General features: G+C 43.9%; 1 protein-coding gene across 4 annotated transcripts in view; it reads left to right on the forward strand.

Moving 5' to 3' along the window:
* Window positions 1-25,429, forward strand: part of Mme (membrane metalloendopeptidase) — an 80,224-nt gene that overhangs the window by 29,480 nt on the left and 25,315 nt on the right. For all 4 annotated transcript variants that reach the window (XM_047564785.1, XM_047564782.1, XM_047564784.1 and 1 more), the window contains exons 4-16: window positions 5,069-5,230; window positions 6,030-6,110; window positions 6,210-6,305; window positions 6,418-6,536; window positions 7,645-7,710; window positions 14,351-14,485; window positions 16,347-16,448; window positions 17,938-18,074; window positions 18,183-18,276; window positions 19,366-19,494; window positions 20,372-20,470; window positions 22,973-23,050; window positions 24,897-25,000. In XM_047564785.1, coding sequence (XP_047420741.1) covers window positions 5,069-5,230; window positions 6,030-6,110; window positions 6,210-6,305; window positions 6,418-6,536; window positions 7,645-7,710; window positions 14,351-14,485; window positions 16,347-16,448; window positions 17,938-18,074; window positions 18,183-18,276; window positions 19,366-19,494; window positions 20,372-20,470; window positions 22,973-23,050; window positions 24,897-25,000 — 1,402 coding nt within the window. The remainder of the gene's footprint in view (window positions 1-5,068; window positions 5,231-6,029; window positions 6,111-6,209; window positions 6,306-6,417; window positions 6,537-7,644; window positions 7,711-14,350; window positions 14,486-16,346; window positions 16,449-17,937; window positions 18,075-18,182; window positions 18,277-19,365; window positions 19,495-20,371; window positions 20,471-22,972; window positions 23,051-24,896; window positions 25,001-25,429) is intronic.

Below are 25,429 nucleotides of genomic sequence, written 5' to 3' on the forward strand. Positions count from 1 at the left end.
GGAATTGACAGGACGGGGACTTTACTCCTGTGCATGAGGCTACAGCCCCAGCCCAACCTTTTTTTTTTTCACTCGGGGGTGTGTTTCCAGACACCAGCAGAAGTTGCTGGCTACTGTCATCCTCCTGCCTGCTGTCTGCTGTCCTGGCTGGGAGCGTGTGGGCTCCATGATTTTAGGACATCAAGCCACCGTTTCCTCAGAGAGGGGAAGGAAACAGAAGTTCTCCCTAAATGGCAGTAGCCTTCACAGCATTCGGTTAAACTTTTTCAAGAGAGGGGTTGTGTAAAGTCGCCCAAAGTGCATTCTGGGAAGGCCTTTCGGGCTTGGTTTACGTTTTTTTCCTGTACCTGCTGGTCCTCTGTGGATTCGAGGTCTTGGGTTCCACTTTCTCCCTCCTCATATCTTAATTTCCTTCAGAGTTTCAGGGAATTCTTTTTCTCTGCCTTTTTTAGATCCGTTTCCTAACCTTTGCCTGAGGTGTCAGCACTAGAGTCTTCCTGGCCAGGTCTTGATTGAGCCCAGTGTCCGGGTGGGTGAGAGAGCCAGAAAGCATCCGCGACCTGGCGAGGAGATGAGGAACTGGGCCCAAGTCTGAGCCTGGTGCTAGCCGAGAGGGGCTGGGTAAGAGAGGTCTTCCATGGAGCAGGATGATTTACCTCAAAGCGCCTGAAATTTCAAAAGGAGAAATATAAAAAGATGTACTAACAGGGGTGGGCCCGGGGCAACATGGCCATAGTTACAGAAGCAGGGTGCTTCTTAGCAGAGAGAAAATACATCCATTTAATTGGGACAGATGACACGTGTGAGGAAGTCCCTTAGACCTGTCGGGGGTCCAGTACACGTGGAATCTGTGTGTGTGAGGAGGTCCCTTAGACAGGTCAGGGTTCCAGTACACGTGGAATCTGTGTGTGTGAGGAAGTCCCTTAGACAGGTCAGGGTTCCAGTACACGTGGAATCTGTGTGTGTGAGGAAGTCCCTTAGACAGGTCAGGGTTCCAGTAAATGTGGAATCTGCGTGTGTGAGGAAGTCCCTTAGACAGGTCAGGGTTCCAGTACATGTGGAATCTGCGTGTGTGAGGAGGTCCCTTAGACAGGTCAGGGTTCCAGTACACGTGGAATCTGTGTGTGTGAGGAAGTCCCTTAGACAGGTCAGGGTTCCAGTACATGTGGAATCTGCGTGTGTGAGGAGGTCCCTTAGACAGGTCAGGGTTCCAGTACACGTGGAATCTGCGTGTGTGAGGAGGTCCCTTAGACAGGTCAGGGTTCCAGTAAATGTGGAATCTGTGTGTGTGAGGAGGTCCCTTAGACAGGTCAGGGTTCCAGTACATGTGGAATCTGCGTGTGTGAGGAGGTCCCTTAGACAGGTCAGGGTTCCAGTACATGTGGAATCTGTGTGTGTGAGGAAGTCCCTTAGACAGGTCAGGGTTCCAGTACATTTGGAATCTGCGTGTGTGAGGAAGTCCCTTAGACAGGTCAGGGTTCTAGTAAATGTGGAATCTGTGTGTGTGAGGAAGTCCCTTAGACAGGTCAGGGTTCCAGTACACGTGGAATCTGTGTGTGTGAGGAGGTCCCTTAGACAGGTCAGGGTTCCAGTAAATGTGGAATCTGTGTGTGTGAGGAAGTCCCTTAGACAGGTCAGGGTTCCAGTACACGTGGAATCTGCGTGTGTGAGGAGGTCCCTTAGACAGGTCAGGGTTCCAGTACACTGGAATCTGTGTGTGTGAGGAAGTCCCTTAGACAGGTCAGGGTTCCAGTACACGTGGAATCTGTGTGTGTGAGGAAGTCCCTTAGACAGGTCAGGGTTCCAGTACACTGGAATCTGTGTGTGTGAGGAAGTCCCTTAGACAGGTCAGGGTTCCAGTACACGTGGAATCTGCGTGTGTGAGGAAGTCCCTTAGACAGGTCAGGGTTCCAGTAAATGTGGAATCTGCGTGTGTGAGGAAGTCCCTTAGACAGGTCAGGGTTCCAGTACATGTGGAATCTGCGTGTGTGAGGAGGTCCCTTAGACAGGTCAGGGTTCCAGTACACGTGGAATCTGTGTGTGTGAGGAAGTCCCTTAGACAGGTCAGGGTTCCAGTACACGTGGAATCTGTGTGTGTGAGGAGGTCCCTTAGACAGGTCAGGGTTCCAGTACATTTGGAATCTGCGTGTGTGAGGAGGTCCCTTAGACAGGTCAGGGTTCCAGTACATTTGGAATCTGCGTGTGTGAGGAGGTCCCTTAGACAGGTCAGGGTTCCAGTAAATGTGGAATCTGCGTGTGTGAGGAAGTCCCTTAGGCCTGCCAGGGTTCCAGTACACATGGAATCTGTGTGTGTGAGGAAGTCCCTTAGGCCTGCCAGGGTTCCAGTACACATGGAATCTGTGTGTGTGAGGAGGTCCCTTAGGCCTGTCAAGGTTCCAGTATATGTGGAATCTGCGTGTGTGAGGAAGTCCCTTAGGCCTGTCAGGGTTCCAGTACACGTGGAATCTGTGTGTGTGAGGAAATCCTTTAGACCTGTTGGGGTTCCAGTACAGGTGGAATCTGTGTGTGTGAGGAGGTCCCTTAGACAGGTCAGGGTTCCAGTACATTTGGAATCTGCGTGTGTGAGGAGGTCCCTTAGACAGGTCAGGGTTCCAGTACATTTGGAATCTGCGTGTGTGAGGAGGTCCCTTAGACAGGTCAGGGTTCCAGTAAATGTGGAATCTGCGTGTGTGAGGAAGTCCCTTAGGCCTGCCAGGGTTCCAGTACACATGGAATCTGTGTGTGTGAGGAAGTCCCTTAGGCCTGCCAGGGTTCCAGTACACATGGAATCTGTGTGTGTGAGGAGGTCCCTTAGGCCTGTCAAGGTTCCAGTATATGTGGAATCTGCGTGTGTGAGGAAGTCCCTTAGGCCTGTCAGGGTTCCAGTACACGTGGAATCTGTGTGTGTGAGGAAATCCTTTAGACCTGTTGGGGTTCCAGTACAGGTGGAATCTGTGTGTGTGAGGAGGTCCCTTAGACCTGTCGGGGTTCCAGTACAGGTAGAATCTGGATTTTATTGTGAATCTGAAAGGGCTTCCTTGAGCGGAAGAGGCAGGTGGCACCTGTTCTGAGAAAACCATCCAGTCCGTGAGCGCAGGGCAGCCGTGGGAGAGGCCTGGCCCACAGCCTGGGTGAAGCGCGCAGGTGGAACCTGGGACTGATGAGCAGGGTGGGGATGGGAAGGACCCGAGGGACCCTGGAGACCATGAGCAAGAACTGACCTGACCTGGGAAGTGGATGTGGAGAGGAAGTGGAGGCCCCCGGGTATGAACATAATCCTGCCCCAGTCCTGGGTGCTAGGGGTCGGGTGTACAGAGAGACTGTGGCATCCCCAGAATGGCTGGGAGACAGAGCAGGTGTCCATGTGGGAAAGACCCAAAGTAGCCTCATCTACGTGCGGAAGATGGAGGAGGGTGGGGATGTTCCTTACTGTGCGGAGTCGTGGAAGCATCAAGGAAGAGATGGACCTGAACTGGACCTGGGTGGTGGGTGGAGTTTGGAGAGAAAGGGAGAGGGGATTGAGGACACGGCTAAGGACGGAAGCAAAGGTGCAGGGCCAGGAAACGCAGGTGGCATGCTGAGCAGGCTCAGCACTGAGCGGAGTTTGAACAGAAATGCTGAGCGGGGAACGAAGAGAAGGCAGTCTTTCAGGTAAGGTCTGGAGGTCAAGTTAAAGAGTTTGCAGTTTGACCTGGGAAATTGCAAGCCTTTGACATTTTTGAGCAGGGTTGTGGCCAGTGCAGAAGGGTTCTTTGGGAAGTTTAATCTATGAAGATAAGAAGGATATTTAAGTAAGAGGAGGCGAGTACTGTTAAAGTGAACAGTTGGGTGATTTTTAGTCAAAAGGAAGTGAAGATGTAAACTAGGTTGGCCTGGATCACAGAAGGAGAGGTACAGGACAGAGCCGAGGAATTAGGAACAATCCAAGGGAGTTTTACCCTGAATTTCAAACTGGGAGGCCGTGATAACGATTGTGCTGCACACCCAAGTATCACAGTTGGGAGAGGCTGGCTTGGAGGCTGCCTGGGCCTAGTGTTCAGGAGCCCGAGGTCGGCGAGCAGATGTGTCCAAGGGAGGTCAGAAGCCGGGATTGTGGCTCAGCTGGAGAACAGATTCACCAACCAAGCTGAAAAAATCCACACAGCTCAGCAGTTGTTTGAAGTTTTTAATTAATTAATTGATTCAGAAAGCGAAGTCCTTTCAAAAGCTCATTCGAGAGCTTATAGTCTCTTGATACCCATGAATTCTCAATTGCTCTTTTGTTTTCATTGCAAAACAGTTCAACTTGTTATGAGAAAGAAGAGAGGAGGGCCGTAGGAGGGAGTTCTCTGTGCGAACAGGGGACCTCGTGGGCACAGAGCCACATCCTACCTTTAGTAACAGCGCTCTGCAGCTCAATGGCTGCCTGTGGCAGTCAGCATCCTGCACGTCACAGAGGCTCCATGTTGGTGGATTTGCATTTCCATCAAAGTTCCCAGAGATAAAAGAGTGGACGTGCGGAAAGCCAAGAAGCGTACAGCCAATTTTATGATGCCAGTCTCTACATAAACAGGCAAAGCGGGTGCGCATTTGAATTGCAAAAATTCTGTAAACAAGATCCAAGGAGTAATAACTGGCTTCAGAGCCTCCCCGAAATGATAAAAGTCCATGAGCCACCCCATATCCCGTAGAGTCTCAGAGACATTTCAAAAGTCACGGCACCTCGCAGAGCAGGTCACTGAACATTCTAGCAGCCCAGACTGGGATCCTGTTAACTCCAGGCCCAGAGAGCTGGAGCAGAGGAGACCTGCGTTCTTCATTCTTCTCAAATAGTAACCAGCAAGAAATTCAGCTATTTGGGGGAAGGGTGTTGGGAGACATTGGGTGGGAAGACCCAGATCACTCAGGAATGAAATGAGCTGACTGTAGTCAAGGAGAAGAGGACTCCGAGCAGGTAGCTCTCACAAGCCACCAGAGGCAACATCACAGAAGAGGAGCGCCGTCCCCTTGGTGGATCATGGAGGGAGCCAGGCCTCGCCCTCTTCCCCGTCCACAACCCTCATCTCTTGTCCTTTCCCTGGTCTTCCAGCCGCTCGACTGATCCAGAACATGGATGCCACCGCTGAGCCTTGTACAGACTTTTTCAAATATGCCTGTGGTGGCTGGTTGAAACGCAATGTCATTCCTGAGACCAGCTCCCGCTACAGCAATTTTGACATTTTAAGAGATGAGCTGGAAGTTGTTCTCAAAGGTGAGTGGCCGCTGTGCTGGTGCATCCAGAAATCGCTCTTCCGGTGTCTGTTTTTTAAGATAAAGCTGTTAGCCATTACAGGGAGTGTCGCAAAACATCAAGGCTGGTAATTCCTCCAGGCTCCTGGGCCTTGGCTGAGCCACTGTGAGGCCTGCCCACACTGGGACGCAAGTGTGGCATCTCTTAGAGTTCTGCCTTCATGATAAAGCTTCTTTGGCCCTAGAAATGGTATCTTGATGCCATTTTACAGAAGAAACAATTTGAAAAATTGCCACCGAAACCCTTCCATAGCCTCCCTACTGTGGCCCCCTGTTAAAGTTGCTATGAGACATTACTAAGTTTTGTCTCCCCTAAAAAATTGAGAAAGTCCAGGTTACTCCCTACTATCCCTAGCTCTGTTCTCTCCTCTTCTGGAAGTTACTTTATAGCAAAATATTTTTGCTATTTTTTAATATCCAAACAAGTAGAACAATTCACCTGATTCGTTTGGAGCAGTCCAAGTACAATCACACAAAGATCATTATTTTCCAGCCATCCAAAGGACTGTTCATATTAATTCTAAATTCCCCTGCATTATTATTGTTTTCTTTTAAAAAAAAACTTGCATCTCAGTTGGCTTATGGAACTAACCCCCAGTTCTGTGCTAGGGATGATGATCCAGGTGTTTGGTTTTTCCCATAGGGTTTTGGAATGGGGAGAGGGGACAGCGAGTTTTCTTACTAACCCAGAGTTAGCAACGTGGATTGAGGCTGCAAATGAGCAGGCATAGTGATGCATTTTATTCCATGCCTCGTTTCAGAAGTCCTCCAAGAGCCCAAACCTGAAGATATATTAGCAGTGCAGAAAGCCAAAACATTGTATAGGTCCTGTATCAATGAATGTAAGTGCCCTTGCTTTTGATTTCATTGGGAGTCTGCATTTGTTGGTGCCAAAATACGCATAGACTTCTTATTGAATTCATTTTTGTTGTTTTCAAAAGCTGCTATTAATAGCAGAGGCGGGCAGCCTCTAATCAAACTGTTACCAGATATTTATGGGTGGCCTGTAGCAACAGAAAACTGGGAACAAACCTACGGTAAGGCCATTTTCCTCCTTTCTTTAAACAAATAATTTCCATGTGAAATCTATTATGATGTCATTAATGAACTGAAGCATCCAAAGATATATTTCACTTTTCATTGCTTTAGGTACAACTTGGGCAGCTGAGAAATCTATTGCACGGTTGAATTCTAAATATGGGAAAAAAGTCTTCATTAATTTTTTCGTTGGCACTGATGATAAGAACTCCACACACCATGTAATTCACGTAAGTTCGGAGAGCAGACAGTTATCTTTAAATTGTAATAAAATGTCCAGGCCACCATTGTTAGTAATATTTAGAAATACTGCATGTTTTCATTTTAATTGCTTATACATAGGGATCATGAATTTGCGCTCTTGTCTCTGATGGCTGCAATTGGAAATTGGAAAGTATTTTTTTTAATTCTCTTTTTCCAACATTTACCTCTCACTTCCGCTACCTATTTTAAATACCTTTCCCTTTGTAAAATAAGTGACAGAAAAGACCTCAGTCCCCTCCCATGCAAAGAGCTCCTGATTTCTTTGCATGTTTCCTGGAAAGAGCATGCTTAGGTTTACATACGCAATGCAAATCTGGAAACCAAAAATTCCTCATTACTCTCAAAAACAATGTAGATTGTGAACACAACTGGAGTTTCACTGAAGAATCTCTGTACTTTTTTCTCTAGTAAATGAAATGCCATTCTTTTCAAATGTCTTCATTAGATTGTTAAAATGTATACCATTTATGTAGGAGATTCACGAATGTGTTTGCGGTGAGCTCTTATGTGGTCTCCTATAAAAGAATCTACGCCAAACACGACAAGTCACAAAAACCTGTCTATGTCACTATTGCAAAAATCTTGACTGCCGTGTCTGTTAAAGCCTTGAAAGGAGGGACCCACCTTTCTCCTTCAGAGGGTGCCTGGCCTGCTCCCCCTGCGGCACCCCCTCTTTGGACTCTCACACGCCAGCATCCTGCAGCTTCACCTCTGGGGTCAGGAGCGGGGAAAGGAGCAGGGCCCTTCCTGTGCAGTGCCTCTGGCCCTTTCTGTAATACTCCTCTGGGTTGGGTTCCTTGTACTGGCCTACCCGCCGCTGGACTCTCACGTGAGCCCATACATGCTCTGGCTTGCCTGAGCACCCATCTCACCATGTGGAGCACAGGAAGTTGTGGGTGGGTGTGTCCAATGTGCAAACCATCTCCTACTGAGGCCTTTACTCGGCTTCCAATCCTTACCCTCCTTAGCGGCCAGACGACTGTATTTCCAGGTCCATCGACAGGCTCATGTGTATTTTGTCAGCGGTTTCAGATCTGTGGAATGATATGTTTGCCTTGGTGTATGTTTTTACAGTTCGACCAACCTCGACTTGGCCTCCCTTCGTTGGACTACTACGAATGCACTGGAATATACGAAGAGGTAAATGAAAGGAGGACACACAATCAAACACGAATCTCAGGACACGAATCTCTGGCCTAACCCTACAGATAATGAAAGGGACTAGAACCAAATCTGAACCCCTCATGTTCTTTCCTCAGGACACTTAAAATCATACATGATAGTGAGACTACCTCTGACAGGACCAGGGGTGGATTGACGCAGTGAAAGGCACCCTTCTCCAACATTCTTGTTGTACTTTCAGAGGACTGTGCAGGCAGGAGCATGTCCTCCTGACTCACTGGTCAGCTGGCCTGAGGACATCAGATCCTACTATCTGCCTGCTGGGCAGGCCGGGCGTGCTGGGGAACTTCCTACCTGCCTCACAGCCCTGCCTCCTGAGGCTGCTGTCCTGGTCCTTGGTGACTCATGGCAGAAGCAGCAGGGGCCAAAACCAGGGATGTTGCATGGTACTGGACACCAGGGAAGGGATTGGTCCTGCAGGCTTCCTCATAATTTTGCAATTCCAAAAGAAGTGAAGTTTGCCATTGGTGGTCATAGCAGGTCACAGTGTGGTAATGTGATTGAAGTTGCTTCTTAGTTAAAACTATTAGCTAAATATGTTTGCCTGCCAATTATTTTGCCTAATTATTTTTTTCACAGTACCATATTTTATGTCATATTTTTTTATGACATTACAATAACTAGGAGCAGTTCAGTTCATGACAAAAATATTCCAGATTTCAGATCACTTCACGACCCATACTCGATAAACATTTAAAAGTTAATTCAAAGAATGGTCATTTTTAAATATCATGTTTGATATGACCAACATTCCTAGGTTAGCACAATCAGATGGTGGGAAACAAATGGATCACAAAATTCATTAAAATACATTCCAGGTAAACATGATACCTTACGAAGTAGTACTAGTAGGAAATTGTGTCTTTCTGACAACAGTGAAATGAAGCAAAAGATACACAGTGTATTATATCAGAGACCACAATTAATAGCACCAGAGTCCAGCAGTGTGGGAGATTTGAGTTGTCTGATTACTGGGTGGGCTGCAGCGATTGGCTCTTAGAGATGTCCAACTGTTTCCTGTTTTGGATTTGAAAGAGATTAAGGGATTTGGGCTCATTATACTGTGTTATCATAATCATCAACTGAGATGCTTTTCATATTTAGGATTGTGCTCTTATAAAAATCAGCTTTTTCCAACCCTAAGACACTTATTCTATTTCCTATTTTTACATTTCTGATATCCAGGTACACCTGTCCACCAAGGTGGCAAAGTTTCTTTTTTTGTTTTTCAAAGAGGTGTTATTGAGACAATGGCGCATCTTATAGTTAGTGTCGTTCCATGGTCTAGATCAGTGCCACCTGGCAGTCTGGGGCTTGACCTGGTGTGGAGGCATTCTGATTAACCTGCAGGCTTGTTTTATTTTACTTTTTACTTTTGGGTTAGTTGCCAATGGTTAACAAAGTTGGAAGATTTTACTTGATCGTACTCATTTCTTGATAAGTTAAAGTGGAAGAAGTGGAACCCTCGGCTTGCATTCTCAGGTGGCAGTGACAGGGCAGAGCCATCTGCCGAGGGTCCCTCCAGACAGAGCCCTTGTTCTCCAGTTGTGAACAATTGTCATCTAGATGCTCCTTGATGCATATGGACTTCGCGGTCCCCGGAGGCACTTAGATTTGCTTAATGATTGGGTCTTGGCTAAGCTGTGGTAATAAAGACTCAAAAATACAGTAGCTTAAGCAAAAAAGAAGTTTACTTCCATCTTCTGCAGGCAGCCAGGGGAGGGAGTAAGCTCTACACCAGGAGAAGGTCTGTGACCCAGCTTTCTTGGACGACATTACTTACACTTGGCTCCTCTGGTATTTCACATCCACCTGTTTGGTCAGAATTGGTTCACCAGGGCCTTGTGTACACTTCAGGCCACAGAAAAAAGAGAAAAGGAAAATGGCAGCAATTTCCTTTTACGTACGTGATGCAGAAGTTGCCTGCATTCCATTCTATAGTACATTGCTGTGTGGCTGCCCAGAAATACCATCTCGAGCTGAGTGACCACACACGTGCTCTGTTAAGACTTCGTTGGATTTAATTCCCATTTTTTATGCTATTGTAAAAGGGACTGTTTTCTTAATTTCTTTTTCAGATACTTCATTTTTTGTGTATAGGAATGCTAATAGACTTTTATGTGTTGATTTTGTACCTGTTATTAGTTCTAAAAGTTTTTGGTTGAGTCTTCAGGGTTTTCTGTATGTGAGATTAACAGAGAGAGTTTCACCTCTTCCCTTCCTATGTGAATGCCATTTATTTATTTTTCTTATCTAATTGCTTTGGTTAGGACTTCCAGGGCTATGTTCTATCCCAGTGGCAAAAGTGGGTATCCTTGTCTTGTTCTTGATTTTAGGTTTTTAGGTTTTTCACCACTGAGCATGATGTTAACTGTGGGCTTGTTATATATGGCCTTGTCTGTACTGAAGTACATTCCTTCTATACTTATAATTTTAGAGGTTTGTTATGGTGAATATATGTTGGGTTTTTGTCAAATGCTTTTTCTGCATCTATTGAGGTGATCACTTTGGTTTTGCTCTTCATCTTAATATGGTGTGGCATACTTATTGATTTATGTCTATGAATCATCCTTGCATCCCTGGGATAAACCCAGTTGATCATGGTGATTGGTCTTTTTAATATACTGTTGAATTTTCTTTACTGCTATTTTATGGATCTATCAAAACTAAGATATTTCATTTTCCATTTCCTGAATACCCTAAATTTTTAGATGGATCTTCCAGTAGTAGAAATGTGAACTTTTGGGTTTTTATCAGACATATAGATGATACTTGGCCATTTTCCCCCTAGAATTAGGGGGAAGTTGTAGAATCCAGAGTAGAAGTAGAAGATAAAAAGAGACTAATTCACTCATGGCTCTTTGTTCCCTCTGTAAAGAGAAGGCTAAAATACTTGACCAGGACTAAAGTACAACCCAAGGCAACAAATATTTAAAAAGAACAGAAAAGTAGAAATCTCAATTCACATGTTCATCTTTCTGAATGGTCATCGCCTTCTTGACCAGTGTGAGTCCAACAGACCAGTTCGTAAAAAGGTCTACGTGCAGTGTCTCAAACATGTTATAAGCCTACAAGTTCTTGTATGAATCTCCAGGTTCTTCCTTATAACCCGATGAAAGCCCAGACAGTCCCCATGCTAGTCCAGGGTACATCTTCTCAGGTCCTGTGATCCTCCTTCCCTAGTCCTGCTTGGGTTCAGGCTGTTTCTTATTTCCAAGCCAAGGGATGCTATGTGGCTGTGCACTTGTGGTTCCTCTGTGAGGAGCTGGATGCTGCTCACATGCTGCTCAATCCAGGAAGTTCCCAAGACTTTTAGATAGAAAACATCTTTCCTGCTTGATGTTCCTGTATTCCCCTGACATACTTCCTGTGCAACACTTAAGTGTCCCCCAGTATCATGGCTAAGAATAGCATAGTTCCATGATTTCTCAGTTACTTCCCTCTCTATATTATGTAGGTTTTCTTCCTAGGAAAAAAAGGCAGAAAATTTGTAAGAACTGGGTACTTCAAACAGAGTCTCTGGAAGTGAAACCCCTGGTCCACAGGTAGTTGGTCCACGAAGGCATCCAGATATCAGCCAATCATCCTGGTGGACTTCCTCTTTCTCCCTGGCTCTTACTATCATTTTTTAGCAGCCATACTAAATTTTGAAGCATAGCAATCAAATGACGTTGCTCTCTTCTTCTCTGGTAACTCTGACAAATGTCAATTTTTTTTCCAGGGAGAAGAATCCCCACTTCTAAAGAGGCAATTTATAAATATCATTGCTTGGTCCAGTAAAATGGAGATAGTCATGATTAGAGTAACAATCTATGGTATCAGTATTAGTAAATATTAATAGTGGGCTATTTAAACCCTCACAAGATTACTATTATATGGATTTTGCCCAATGGGTTTAAAACCAATTATCTCTTTGAAACTGTTTTTATAAGTGAGGATCACTGATTTACTCTCTTTTCAAAAACTGACTTAAGACTGACTCTGGCCTGTGTCCTAAAAACTAGATATTCTCTTAGTCACAAAAAAAAAAAGAAAAATTCTATTCAATTTAAAAAATAACCTGGCCAGTATACTATTTAAATGTTGAAATATGTGTTACTACTTTCTCCCCAGATCATAGCAATTAAAATTCTTTGGCATTTTCCATATCCCAGCATCTTAAGAAGGAAAACTAAAACCTTATGGTAGAATCATGTCTTGTAAAAAGGATTTAACTGCAGCCGTACGCTTAGGGGTCTGATGACTACTAGATAATTTCGGAAGCCAGGAAAGATAATCAAACTGCTAAGACGCAGGTTCCAATCAGTCTCAGGGGAGTGAAGAAAGGAGGAGAGTGTCCCAGACTTCTCATCCGAGAAGGTGGTAAGATCATAGCATCCAGCTTCTGGAGAAACTGTCCCCGTTCAGCGGGCCAGAAGCGTGGTCCAGACTTCTGGACCCCCAAAGTCCCATGGTCTTTAAACGCATTTGTGAAGATAAAGATATTGAAGTAGAGGCAACGAAGCACACGGGAGGAGTCCTGTTATTGTCTGCTCCCTCATTAACAAAAAAGAATCTCATACAGTAAAGAAAATCTCAGTAGATTGATATTGGAAAATTCACATTACCATCTCCTTCGTAGTCAGTAGTGATTCCCTGCTGAAGGCAGACGGATTTGTATGCTTTGCAATACAGTTAATTCGAAGCACTGCATGCTTATACTTTGGAATAGTTGGCCCCATGAGGTGTGGAGGCAACATACTCATTTACTCCCAAGCAAAACAAGAGTTCTGATTACCTTTTAATAGGTAAAGAATGGAGTTAGCAAGAAGATATATAAAATTATCTTTTCATTCCCGTTACCTTAGTGACTAGGTTTTTAATGCAGACTCACAGTGGAAAACTAGTTTATACTATTGAGTAGCTGAGCAGTGGATGAGAGGCTGGCCAGAGAGTCCCGTATCATTATAGTGCATTCACAGAAAGGGCCCCGCTCCACAGGGATCTGTTCACGTACATTTGGTAAAGATCACAGAAAGGCAATATGTAAACTTCTGGACATTCACATTGGTAATAGTATATTTTGCCTGACTCCTTTTTTTTTCTTTTTTTCTTTTTTTCTTTTTTTTTTTTTTTTGGTACCAGGGATCAAATCCAGGGGTACTTAACCTCTGAGCCACATCTCCAACCCTTTTTATATTTTATTTAGAGACAGAGTCTCTCTGAGTTGCTTAGGGTCTTGCTAAATTGCTGAGGCTGGCTTTGAACTCACTATCCTCCTGTCTCAGCCTCCTGAGCCACTGGGATCACAAGCATGTGCCACCATGTCCAGCTCATTTTGCTTAATTTTTCTTTGATATTTTCATCTCCCTATTAGTTTTAGGTCAATATTGAGGCACTGTTGTGTGCCTTTGTGCTCACAATCAGCGTGAGGGTTCCTATTTCTTCGTTGTTACTTACTTATGATTTAACTTTATTATACATACTTTTACAAATTACACACATGTATTATCATATTAATATGATGTGCACATTATAAAAACATCAAAAAGAAAATTGTATAAGGATGAGATAATTATGGGAATACTAATTTTAAGACAGTTTTCATTTTATGTATTGATACCAAAACATTTTTTCTTCCTAAAATTATTATTAGAATTTTCAGCAAAAAACAGGATTGGGTATTTTTAAAATTCCTTTAAGGTATTTGTTTGATCCTTTATCCTCTGGTTCTACATCCACTCTGTTTCAATTCTTGGTTTCCTTCACACCATTTCTTCCATTTATGAATTCAATATGCTCCCCACACGGATTATCTGAACCGGGTCGGTGATGCTACCATCTTTAATTTTCTTGGTAAGAACACAGCCAGCACCATTATCTGTCAGGGTGAGTCCAGGTGAATGTTCAGATTTATACATGCTCACTTCTGGTTTTCATCCTTTCACGTGGGCAAGTATGAACTCTTCGAGACCTAATTACCCTCCTAGGAGTTTGTTTAAAGTACGGTGTACGGCAGTTTCAGAGGTTCAGTCCATGGTCACCGACTCCATACTCTGAGCCCAGCTGGAGACAGAACATGGTGGTAGAAGGGTATGGGTGGTGGAAAGCAGCTCACTTCTGATTGAAGAGTGGGAATATAAAACCCTCTCAAAACTGAGAATGTGAAGCACCTGATGACACCCCCGTTACCTTCCTCCCGCTTGCCCCGGCACCCCGTCTTGGAATATGGTAGACTTGGCCTCACCCTGGGTTGCAGTATGCTTTCCTTGGTCAAGTTGCCTGCTTTACCTGAAGAAAAGCTGGTGTCAGGGACTTCAATTTTGAGTAGATTTTAAACAAGATGAGATCATACTTTATTTTAATTGCCAGTGGCTCTAAATTACTGAGTACTTTCAAAGTGATACTCTATTACTCCACTTTAAGCTCTAATTAAAAGATGATCGACCTTCTAAGAATCTGTGCAGGTCATTTCTTCTGGCACTTAGGGTAGGATTTCTATTTTCCTGTGCTTTATCTGCTAGCAAATATCAACACTGAATTGAAAACCAGTTTTAACTGAAGAGTTATGATGAATATTTAGAAGGTTCTCTGGCAATTTGCTGTTTATTTCTTGCAGGCTTGTACAGCATATGTGAATTTTATGATTTCTGTGGCCAAATTGATTCGTCTGGAGGAAGGATTGCCTATTGACGAAAAGCAGATTTCTTCAGAAATGAATAAAGTTATGGAATTGGAGAAAGAAATTGCCAATGTAAAACACAATTTTTTCCTGATATACTGAATAATGTCAATCCTCTCTTTTTTTTCTTTCCTCTAACATTTTAAGGGTAAAAGCGTAACTTTCTAATCAAATGATAAAAATGTTTACCATGGTGAGGGACCACTGACCTCTAGAAGGCCTTTGGAGTTATAGGATCTTATAATAAACTGGGTCCCAGTGTCCAAGTGACATTCTAAATTTGACAAATATAAATGAGATGCACTTAATTATTATAAGTGGTTACATCAAAATCCTACCATTCACTGTCAGACTGTTAGATGCCCTGAGGCTCCAATACATGCAAAGGTACTTTAGTTTTCTTAAGAATTCTACTCTATTTTACTTTAAAATAGTCTCCATCCATTTTTTAAGAAGTATTATTCCCTGCACATGGTCCTGCTCAGTATGAAACCACTGAGTTCAGACTGGCACTCTATGGAGCCAAGGAGGACCAGAGCAGCCAAGAAACCAAGGGCTGTGGTCTCCTCTGGCCCTAGATGCACCCTTGGAGTCTGAGTTGGCACTTTCTTCTCCACGGTCCTCTGATGGAGCCCTGCAGTCTCCAGCGAGTAAACTCTGGGTCCCTGGCATTCAGGTTACTCACTGAACCCGTGTCTAGGACCCCACCACGAAGCTCTGTGGCGTTGCGAACAACAACCTGTGCACCCCCAGGTCCCCACCAGCCACCGCTACCATCTGGCCTCTTCAGAATCTTAGTGAGGATCTTGGAGGGCAGTTTTAGTTTTCTTGGTGCTCCATGAAACCACACATCCCTGATCGGAGACAGACGGCCAGAGCTGCGGTGGAGGCCTGACGGTTCTGCGGGTGACCTGTGGCTCTCTGCTGGGAGCAGAATTGCTGGGGGAGAATGGTTTCCTGCTCTGGGATTTTACCACTTTTGCTTTCCCAGACAATGTCCCCTTTTGACCGGCTTGGGCTCAGCAGTGGCAGTTCTCTGTCACCCCCAAATTCTCCGTGTCTGTATTTCTGCCCCACCTTGGATTCCAAGGTCGGCCTTGGCTTCCTCGTCATCGTGGGTCACCTGTGCGCCTCCAGCGGTGCTCAGCACCGTGTTGCCTGCAGGGGATGCTCAGAGACACTCGTTTTCCATGAATGAGTAAGAAGTTAACTAAGGGGATGTTGGAGCCGTTGCCACTGAGAAATGGTTCCCAGTAAACCTTCACCTTTTGCCTCTTTTTACTTAAATTTACTGTTACTCACTTTGAACACTACTTGTGAGTTACGATCATCATTTTTTTTTCTCCTTTTTTGGACTAAGTTAAAAAAAAATAAAAGTGCTGTTGAGTGTAGAGCAGGGGACAAGTTGGACCGGATGGGAAGGTGGCACAAGCGTGGCATGTGCCACCCTTCTCCCTGGCCTGCAGCCTGGCTCTGGGCCACAGGAGGACTTTTCTGTGCTACTTGCTGCAGCACTTTCTTTTCTTGACTGCAACTTAACTAGGATAGTGAACGATAGGTTGGGGTGGGAGGCCGAGTATTGGAGAGAGAAACTGGAGATGTCATATCCAAAAAGCCATGATACGAAACAACTGCAGAGACCACTGAGCTGCCTGTTAACAGCCCACAGACATCATTTATGTGACTCCAGCAGTTCTCAAAACAGTTTTGAAGACTTTTAAGGTTTATTTGTAGCCAGATCTCACTGTCTCCATGCAAAATCTCTTAAATTTCACTTATGTCATCTGACAAAATAAATTACAAAACAAGTACAATACAGAAACCAAATCAAACTGTATTATACCTGTCTTGTATTTCTTTTTCTGTCATATGTAGTTATATTTTTCTAAAGAATTCTGAGTTCTAAAACAATGATCAAAAATTATACCCATAGGCAACATCTAGACCTGAAGATCGAGTTGATCCCATGTTTCTTTATAACAAAATGACATTGGCCCAGGTGCAGAAAAACTTTTCACTAGAGATCAATGGGAAGGTAAGTAGCAAATTTTATGTGCCCTCTTCCTGAACCATTTCCTAACATTGAAACCTACCATATAAAACACTGCTTTTCAAAATTTTGTTTATTTCTTATTGATTGAAATAAGATTGTCAAGAATGAATTGAGGACACCAGCCATTTGAGTTCATGACAATACCTGAAGAAAAACTATTTGAAAGCATAATTGTGTACTATTTTATGATTACATATTTCTACTTAGAATGAATTTCAAAGGTAAAATTCCTTTCAAGGCAGGTAGGCCATAATATCAGACACTGTCATAGAAGAGGGTTTGGAGAAGGTGAAGACCTCTCTGAGAGACCAGGGTGGTCATTGGTCCTCAGCTATCAGACAGTGAAACAGGGAAGTCATAGGACTTTCCAGATTTCCATCCAGCCACCCAAGGTGGTGTTCAGACAATGACAGAGAAGACAGACATGAGAGGAGAATCTGTCTCATCGACGGCTCCTGGACAGCCATTGGCTTCACTCTGCGTAGCCTGCATCTACTAAGCTCTTTCTGGCTGTGCAGTGCTCCTGTGTATTAGGTGATGCACACAGAAGGGACCCATAGCCATACCCGCAGAAACTTGGGAACACCCGCAATAGGTGACAGAATTCCCTCGGGCACCGATTCTAATAAATGAAAACTTTTTAAAGGGTGTAACGTACTGAGTTCAGCATTTTGTGCATAGAACTTTTAATATAATGTGTTTGGTGATATGTTTTGCGAAGCCACCCGTGCAGCACAGCACCCTTAGTTACTAAGTATGTGCATGGAGAAGGCTCCAAGATACTGATCATCTTAGGCACGCTCAACTCACCATTTAAAGAACGATAGGTTCCATTTCTTGGCAAGTCTGAGCTTAGCTTCTGGAGCGTGCCGACCACGTGTTCCAGGACCTACAGCTTCAAACTCGCCCTTCCGTTGGGCTCCATAGCATCCCATACCTCTCTCCAAGCCTGTTTTCATTTGCAGCAGGATCTCCACAGAGGTGTATTACTGTGTTGCAAGGAACTGTTTATAAAATATCCACTTTTTATGTTTTGATGAGCACATTATAGTGACACCTAATACAGAAGTTCATTTTGACATGACCAAACTGCATGGAATATAAAGACAAACACATTATAGACCTTTCTGTATTGGCATACACCAAAGTTTTAGTTTTAAAGCTAAGTTCTCTTTTTCTTCTTTTTTCTAATTGCTTGTTCTCTGAGCTTAGAAGCATTGTGTCTGCTCTTTAGTGGGTGGTTGAATTCCACTATGTAATTAATTAATCATACTTCAGAACTAATTTCTATTCAAAAGCTGATTGAAACAACTTAGGAAACATCCCAAACAAATGACAGACTGGCCATTGTGATAAATACGTGGTGATGCAGCCGATGCCCCTCCACGTCTGACTGTCTGACCATAATGGCATCCAGATCCCAGAACAGAAATCCATAATCACTGAATGCTCTGTGCCTGCTTTTTTCCAGTCTTTCAGCTGGTCAAATTTCACAAATGAAATCATGTCAACTGTGAATATTAATATTCCAAATGAGGAAGAAGTGGTTGTTTATGCTCCAGAATATTTAACCAAACTTAAGCCCATTCTTACCAAATATTCTGCCCGGTAAGTATGTCAGGGTGCCGCACTCTCAAAGTTTGCATTTCATATCACTCTGTAGAAGCTCTGCAGCCTCATCTTTTCTGTTGCTGGGTGGTGGGTTTTTTTATACAGAGATCTTCAAAATTATATGTCCTGGAGGTTCATAATGGATCTTGTAAGCAGCCTCAACCGAACCTACAAGGAGTCCAGAAATGCTTTCCGCAAGGTGAAGAAAAAATCTCTCTTTTCTTAAGACTTAAAGCATAAAGAGCTATTGGTTTTGAAGGCTTGCTGTGTCTACTGCTAGAATGTAGTGATCGCTGCCAAGAGACAAGATGCCAAATCTTGGTGATCATATTTAGGATGCAGTGGCTAGGAAGAGGTTCGTCTTCCTGGGTTTTGCCAGGCTGTGATGTCTCCTATGACACTGTGGTCACTTGACCCTGAAAAGTGTTAACCATGGTTATATGAACAGTTTAGGAAGGAGTACGGCATCTGTGCCCGTTGTGGTTGTGTTAGTAGCCATCACAGGGTGCCCTCTCGAGTAACTTATTTTCAGGTGCTCACACACACTGGACATTAACTCAGGTGGACTTCCTTGATGTGGACAATCCAGTGATACTGCACCTATCCGGAACTAGAGCCTGGAAGCTTTCCTTAGGCTGTACCTGCGTTATGCAAAGGACCATCATTTTAGTTCTGTTGTCAGGGGAACAGGCAGTAGGGACTGAGGAAGGAGAAATTCTAGCAGATATTCTGGTTGGTGCCTAAAAACAATAAAACTCTGAAAGTCCTAGTTTTAACCCTTTGAAAGATGATGTAGGCACATATTTGAAATTAAAGAATACAAAAATGATATTGTGCTGGATTTCCCTTACTTAGGTTAAACCCCTTAGTGATACTTAAATTTGTACGCACACAGATTTTGTTAAGTACTAGAAGCTCAGAAAAACCATTAAGCAGCAGGAATGTGTTTTCTTGGGTGTAAGATCTCTCCCGGTACATCTTTTGAACTTTTCTTCCCCTTTATGTTTATGCAGTGGGTACAGTGTTGTATTTATTCTCCATAAAGCTTTCTAGAAGGATTTAACTTATAATAGCCGAAAGTTCTACTGGGACATGCTTCTGGAAATACACCTTGTTCTCAGATCACTTTACGTGAACACCTGGTGGGACGGCACTTGATGGTGGGCTGGGGACGCCAGCCTGGTGGGCAGTGAGCACTATGGCCAGAACTCACCTGGGGCGTGGAGAGTCATGTGCAGCCGGTGCCCTTGGCTCCTGGTCAGGGCTGTTTTCTTTTTCTCTCTTCTAGGCCCTTTATGGCACAACAGTAGAAACCGCCACCTGGAGGCGCTGTGCGAACTACGTCAACGGGAACCTGGAAGGCGTGGTGGGTCGGCTGTATGTGGAGGCGGCGTTTGCGGGGGAGAGCAAGCACGTGGTAAGGGGCTCTGGACGGTGATCGCCAGCCTCCCCCTCAGTCAGCCTGCGCACCATGGCAGTCACCTCTGTCCCAAGCGCAGCTGGACTTTTACTAACTGGCCAGAGAAGCTCTGACCCCCGCTGTGCCCCAGCTTCCTAAGGAATCTCGCCCTCTGGCCCCAGGAGTCTGGTTATGTGCCTGCTGCTGACACTGTCCAGTTCAAAACCAGTTGTCCAGTGCCTTTGGTGCACCTGGCCACAGGTTCTACCCACAGTCATTTGTCAGCTCTGCCAGGACAAAGTGGGCCAAGAACCAGGGCTTTCTTACATGCACAGAAAGTAAACCAGAGTGTGTTTGAAGTAAAGAACTCCATCCCTCTTTTGCTTGACTGAAGGCAGTGAACTTAACACTGTGCTAGGAAAATTTGTCGAAATGCTACTTCATGCTTAACTAAACCACTAATGGCAGTGACAGCTAACGTTTGTTAGCTCTAATAATGATAGTGGGAACCATTACATTCAGAAGATGATTTTTTTAAATTAATATACATATTAATACCTATTTAATCAGGAATGATGATAGCAGCAATATTGCTGTAAAATATAACGATCCCACATATCCATCTGTCTGCATCACAGTTTGTCTATAAATGTGCATTTTTTGATGTTATCAAGTTATATAAAGAAAGCGCTTGGCTCTATTTTTTTAACTTGTGTTGTGGGAGCTGGGGCCGGAACTCAGCGTAGAGCACCTGCTTAGCCTGTTCATGGCTCGAGGTTCGATTCCCAGCACCACAAAAAAAAACAAAAAAAAAAAAAAAAAAAAAAACAAAAAAAATCATGTTACAAAGAATGAATTAATGGCCTAAATTTGACTTCTGTTCTTTCGATCTGAGGTTGAGGATTTAATCGCACAGATCCGGGAAGTGTTTATTCACACTTTAGATGACCTCACTTGGATGGATGCTGAAACGAAAAAGAGAGCTGAAGAAAAGGTAAGGATCAAGCAGAGCTAGCAAAGAAAGCATCCTCTGTAGGCAAAGGTGGACCTAGGAGCGGACGGGAAAGGGGAGGAAACCAAGCTCCCTCAGGACGGACACGCCAGGAACAGCGCCCACGGTGGGGACATTTGTCCTGTGATTTGCATCTTTTATCTCTGCAGCCAACAACAGCTATGCATTTTTAGTTTAAAACTTTAAACTTTAAAGGAACCCTCATTTCCCTTTCCTTTAAGGGGGACTTTGGGAAAGTAAGAGGAAAATCCTGTCTGAGCAAATAAAGAATAAAAGATAATATTTCAGTAGCTCATATTTTTATCCTTCTATAAAACATGGCCCGAAATGTCTCTACCAATGGCTCAAAATGTCCCCTTAATGTTACCAGTTAAACTTTTAAAGCACACCCTATTTAGCTGTTTGCATGAACTACACAGGAAATAATATTAAGCTTCTCTTCAAGAAAATGTCATGTGTGCGTTATTCACCTGTCCTACCATCTGCAGTTAAAGGCATCTGGAAGAAGCCTTTTTATAATTATTCCTATTTACCCTTCAGGTGCAACTCTTACTGGACATTTTAGTATCTTCCATAAGAATAAGTCATGAGATTCCTAAGGAAATTCTAGACTTGGGTTTACTCTGATCATTTGTTTTTGTCATTATAAAATCTAGTGGGGGTAGGTCCTGTGAAAACCCCAACTTGCCTTCTGAGCAGCATCCACATGCCTGACTGTTCCCCTATAGTTAGAGTAACAGAAAGAGCAGACCTTCCCTGGGACTCCAGTATTGCAGTCCATAATAAACATACTGCAATCCCCCTCTGGTCTAGTTCTCTTTCAAAATTAAGTCACATGGAAGTAGTATTCGTTTTCAGCTCTCCCATGAGTCCTGGGTGGGATAAGCCCATAATTTAGGCCCACAGTATAGCTATCTTTCTATCACTGACCCCTCAGATGTGCAGGCTGTGCTGGTTCTCTGATGACTTGGCTGTCTATGATGTGTTTCTGTTTGAAGTAACCAGTTGGATTGTTCTAGATCGGCAAAACCAAAATGGTGTCACAAAACACTGGACTACCAGTTGTCCCACCAGAGGCCAGTGGTTCAAACAGTTTAGGAAATGCTCCTATGGAAAGCTTCCCCTGTTCTACCCAAGGCTAGGGTGTTTGCTCCTAGCGTGAGTCAATGGCACCATACTAAAATATGTGTATATTATTTCACTGTCTTTGCTCCTTGTGATAAACTCTATGGGGGCAGGAAATTTTGTCCAGGATTCTAGTCTCAGCCCTTTACAAAGTACTTGGTTCTTGGTGGGCACATGAACATATGTGGAATGAATAAATCAACAAATCCATTCCTCTTCTTACTTAAAATAACCTAAGACGCTAACCTTAGAACATAACCTGTTTTCATTCTAAGAAGTCCTGAAATAAGGAAAACTGCTTACTGTTCTTCCTGCAGTATTTACCCAAAGTCCTTAACAGTAAGTCTTGTTATGTAGTACCTTTTACTTTCTGTAGAATGTGTGCCCTTGAGAACACTTGGGGAAAATGTCTACAAGGAAATAACGTAGCATCAGGAAGGGGCTGATCTGCAGAGTCAATACTGGAGACACCTACAAGAAGATGGGGTTGGCCTCAGTGACTGCCGGGGCACATTCCCGGCCTGGGCCTGGGGGACTCCTGGGCTTATGCAACAGATTTGTAACAGAACACTCATTCGATGACCAACCAAAAAACTCAAAGGTACAGGCTCTCGTCTCCATGAAAAATTTAAACTAATTAGACTATTTGAGAGCAATGGGTGATAGGATCAAAGTCAAATGTCCTTGACAAACAAAAGAAATTTTAAAAAAATAGAAATAGCAAGTAGTTAACAAGCAATGATAATGACTTGATCAAAATAAGTAAAATATTTTTAAAGTGACAAAAATTAAATAAAGCTCCTATGGTACATATGAGCCGGGATGACAGGAAAACTCTGTTTTCCACCTGTTTAATTACTATCACTCATTTACCTTGGGCAGACAGGCTCACTGACTTTGGAGAACAAAGGAGAACATAAAAACTCCAGGAACCAATATTCAGGAAGAGTATTAGCACTGATCTGTTTTCTCAGCCAAATCAATGAAGTGGAAAGATAATTATATCTTGCAAGAATGGAAGCTCTAAATATTACTCCTCTAAAATTGAAGAGAAAAGTCTTTCTGAGAAGAAGGTTCATAGAACTACAATACATGCAAAGTAATGATTTCTGTCAGTTTCCATTTGGGTTTTCTTGGGAAAGCTGCAACCTGTAATAAGGTATTAGAAGATGAATTTCAAACCTGATTTTTGTTTATTTTTTAACCCAGGGAAGGAGCCCTTACAAAGAACTCTGGCCCAGCGTTATCAGATACTCTTTTTGCAAACAGTATGGATCGAGCTATTCAATGGGCAAATTGTGACGTTTGTATCTGAAAGTTGCATAATCATCCTGACTTTCAGTATTATGTCCTTCATAGGCCTTGGCAATTAAAGAAAGGATCGGCTACCCCGAAGACATTTCAAATGATAACAAATTGAATAATGAATACCTCGAGGTAAGTCCCTGCAGTGACCCTGGCTAGTGACATCTGGGGCTGGTGACAATGTCATTTCTGGCTAGGGGATGCCATAAATTGTGTGAAATAGCCCAAAACCATAGGTCTTACTACATAAAGCCTTTCACACGGGCGCCAGGCTGTGTTTGTTTTAGCTTTTCGTTTCTTGAGCTTGGACCCACTTGGTTTTTGTTACTTTGGTCTGCACGTGTTCCATTTGAAGCATAGTGAGGAAACTCTTTGGAGAACCTGGGTGGGGGACATCAAGGTGTGAAGGACAGGCCTCAGCACATCTTGTCTAGGCCTCAATGGTCACAGCCTCAGGTTCCTTCAGCTTTCTAACTGTTCCCCCACTAGGTAAACCACATCACGCCTCCTCTGTTGAAAAAAAAAAAACAAAGTAAATCAAATACTTGAGAACCAGAAACCACCTCATTCTCCCCTGGTAACAGCAGCTGGAAGAGAAGAGAGTTGCTCAGGGTCACTACAGTGGCCCACCAGAAGCGCCACCCTCACTGCTTGGCATTCAGGTGGCAGATAAGTGAACCTTCCAGGGTTCAGGATGACAGCGACTCCTGGTCACTGTGCACGTCTAGCACGGAGGTTTGCAGACTGAAAAGCTCTCTCCTCCTTTCCTTTGGCAAAAAAACTTGACTTTCTCTTAAACGAGCTGTCTTGCAAGTGCCAGGCCCAGTGACGCAGGGCAGTGGTGAATGTGGTAATTGAGCATGGACCCCACGCCAAGCTCCCTGAGCACCACCCGGTTCCACCATGTTTGTAAAATTTATTGTTTATTTTAATTATTGGTTCTTTACAAATATACACAAAGATGAAGTTCACTGTGCTATGTTCATATGCGTACTTAGCATAATTGGGTGGATTTCATTCTGCAGTTCCCTAACCTCCCCCTCACCCCACCTCCTTCCTGCACTCCACTGACCTGCCTTCTGTTTCCATGGGGTTCCCCACCCCTGCTGTTTCTTTAAACTCCTTGTTCCTCTCTAACTTCTGCATAGGAGAGAACACATTCAACCTTTGGCTTTCCTACTCTGGCTTATTTCACTTAGCATGATGGTCTCCAGTTTCATCCATTTACTAGCTAATGCTGTAATTTTATTCTTCTTTATGGCTGAGTAAAATTCCATTGTGCATTTTTACCACATTTTCTTTATCTGTTCATCTATGGATGGGCACCTGGACTTGTTCCATAACTTGGCTATCACACATTGCACTGCTATAAACATTGATGCGCCTGTATCACTGTAGTATGTTATTTTTAGATCTTTTTTTCTTTTTGGATAAAGGAGTGGGATATCTGGGTCATATGGTGGTTCCATTCCTAGTCTTTTGAGGAACCTCCATACTGCTTTCCAGGGTGGTTGTACTAATTTGCAGTTCCACCGACAGTCCACTACTGATTTGGATTTGGCCAAGTGACTAAACTGTCTGGCCATGGCAGCCTCCAGTTCAGAGGATTACCATGAGGATGAAGGAGTATAATATGTATTTAAAGTACTGAACACTTTGCTAGGCACACAGTCGGTGCTAAATAAGAAGGTGCTCTCATCCTCATCTGTGATGTGAGGGTTCATATCACATCAACAAGGCTTGTCAGACCCTGTTTCACTCGATTAATTACAAAAGAAGAAGCTGTAGCTGTGACCCGTGCAGAACAGCACTGACTTGTCACAGAGCAACCAGTTCATTGGAAATAACCCTCCTTTGCTGAGTTTCGATGCTGTTTCTTAACTTTATTAACTGATGGAATTTAAAAAATGTGTCTTGTAGTGAAACTTGTGCAGATACTGGCTTTGATATTTCTCCCAAATTCTTTTATTTGTTGTAGTTGAACTACAAAGAAGCTGAATACTTTGAGAACATAATTCAAAATTTGAAATTCACCCAAAGCAAGCAGCTGAAGAAGCTCCGGCAAAAGGTGGACAGGGACGAGTACGTACTCCAGTTTCTCTCATGTTCATCGGGGGGCCCTCCTCCCCTTCCTACGCCAGGCGCTTAGAACGCGTGAGGGTACAGTGTCCTCCTTCACTTAGGGGCTCCCAAGGCAGCGTAGAGGAATTCCGAGTGGGTCTGGATCTCACCAAGTGTGAGCTTCCTTCACGGGGGTGGCCTTTAACTTCCGCATCCCTTCAACACCTTTGCCTGCCCCACAGCCTGTCCTGGATGGGCTGCTCAGGAACACTTTAGCTTAGGTAGACCAGAGCTCCTGCAAGCCTCCTTCTAGAATGTTCTTCTGCTGGCAGCCCACCTTTTTCTACCAGTCAGGCCGCCCACAACTCCAGCCCCTTCCAGGATTGGTTCATGTAGCACCTTTTCAAACCCTGCGGTCATCACACAGGAAGTACCAGAGGTAGATCTCAC

The sequence above is a fragment of the Sciurus carolinensis genome, chromosome 9 (genome assembly GCF_902686445.1).
Source record: "Sciurus carolinensis chromosome 9, mSciCar1.2, whole genome shotgun sequence".
NCBI classification, from domain to species: Eukaryota; Metazoa; Chordata; class Mammalia; order Rodentia; family Sciuridae; genus Sciurus; species Sciurus carolinensis.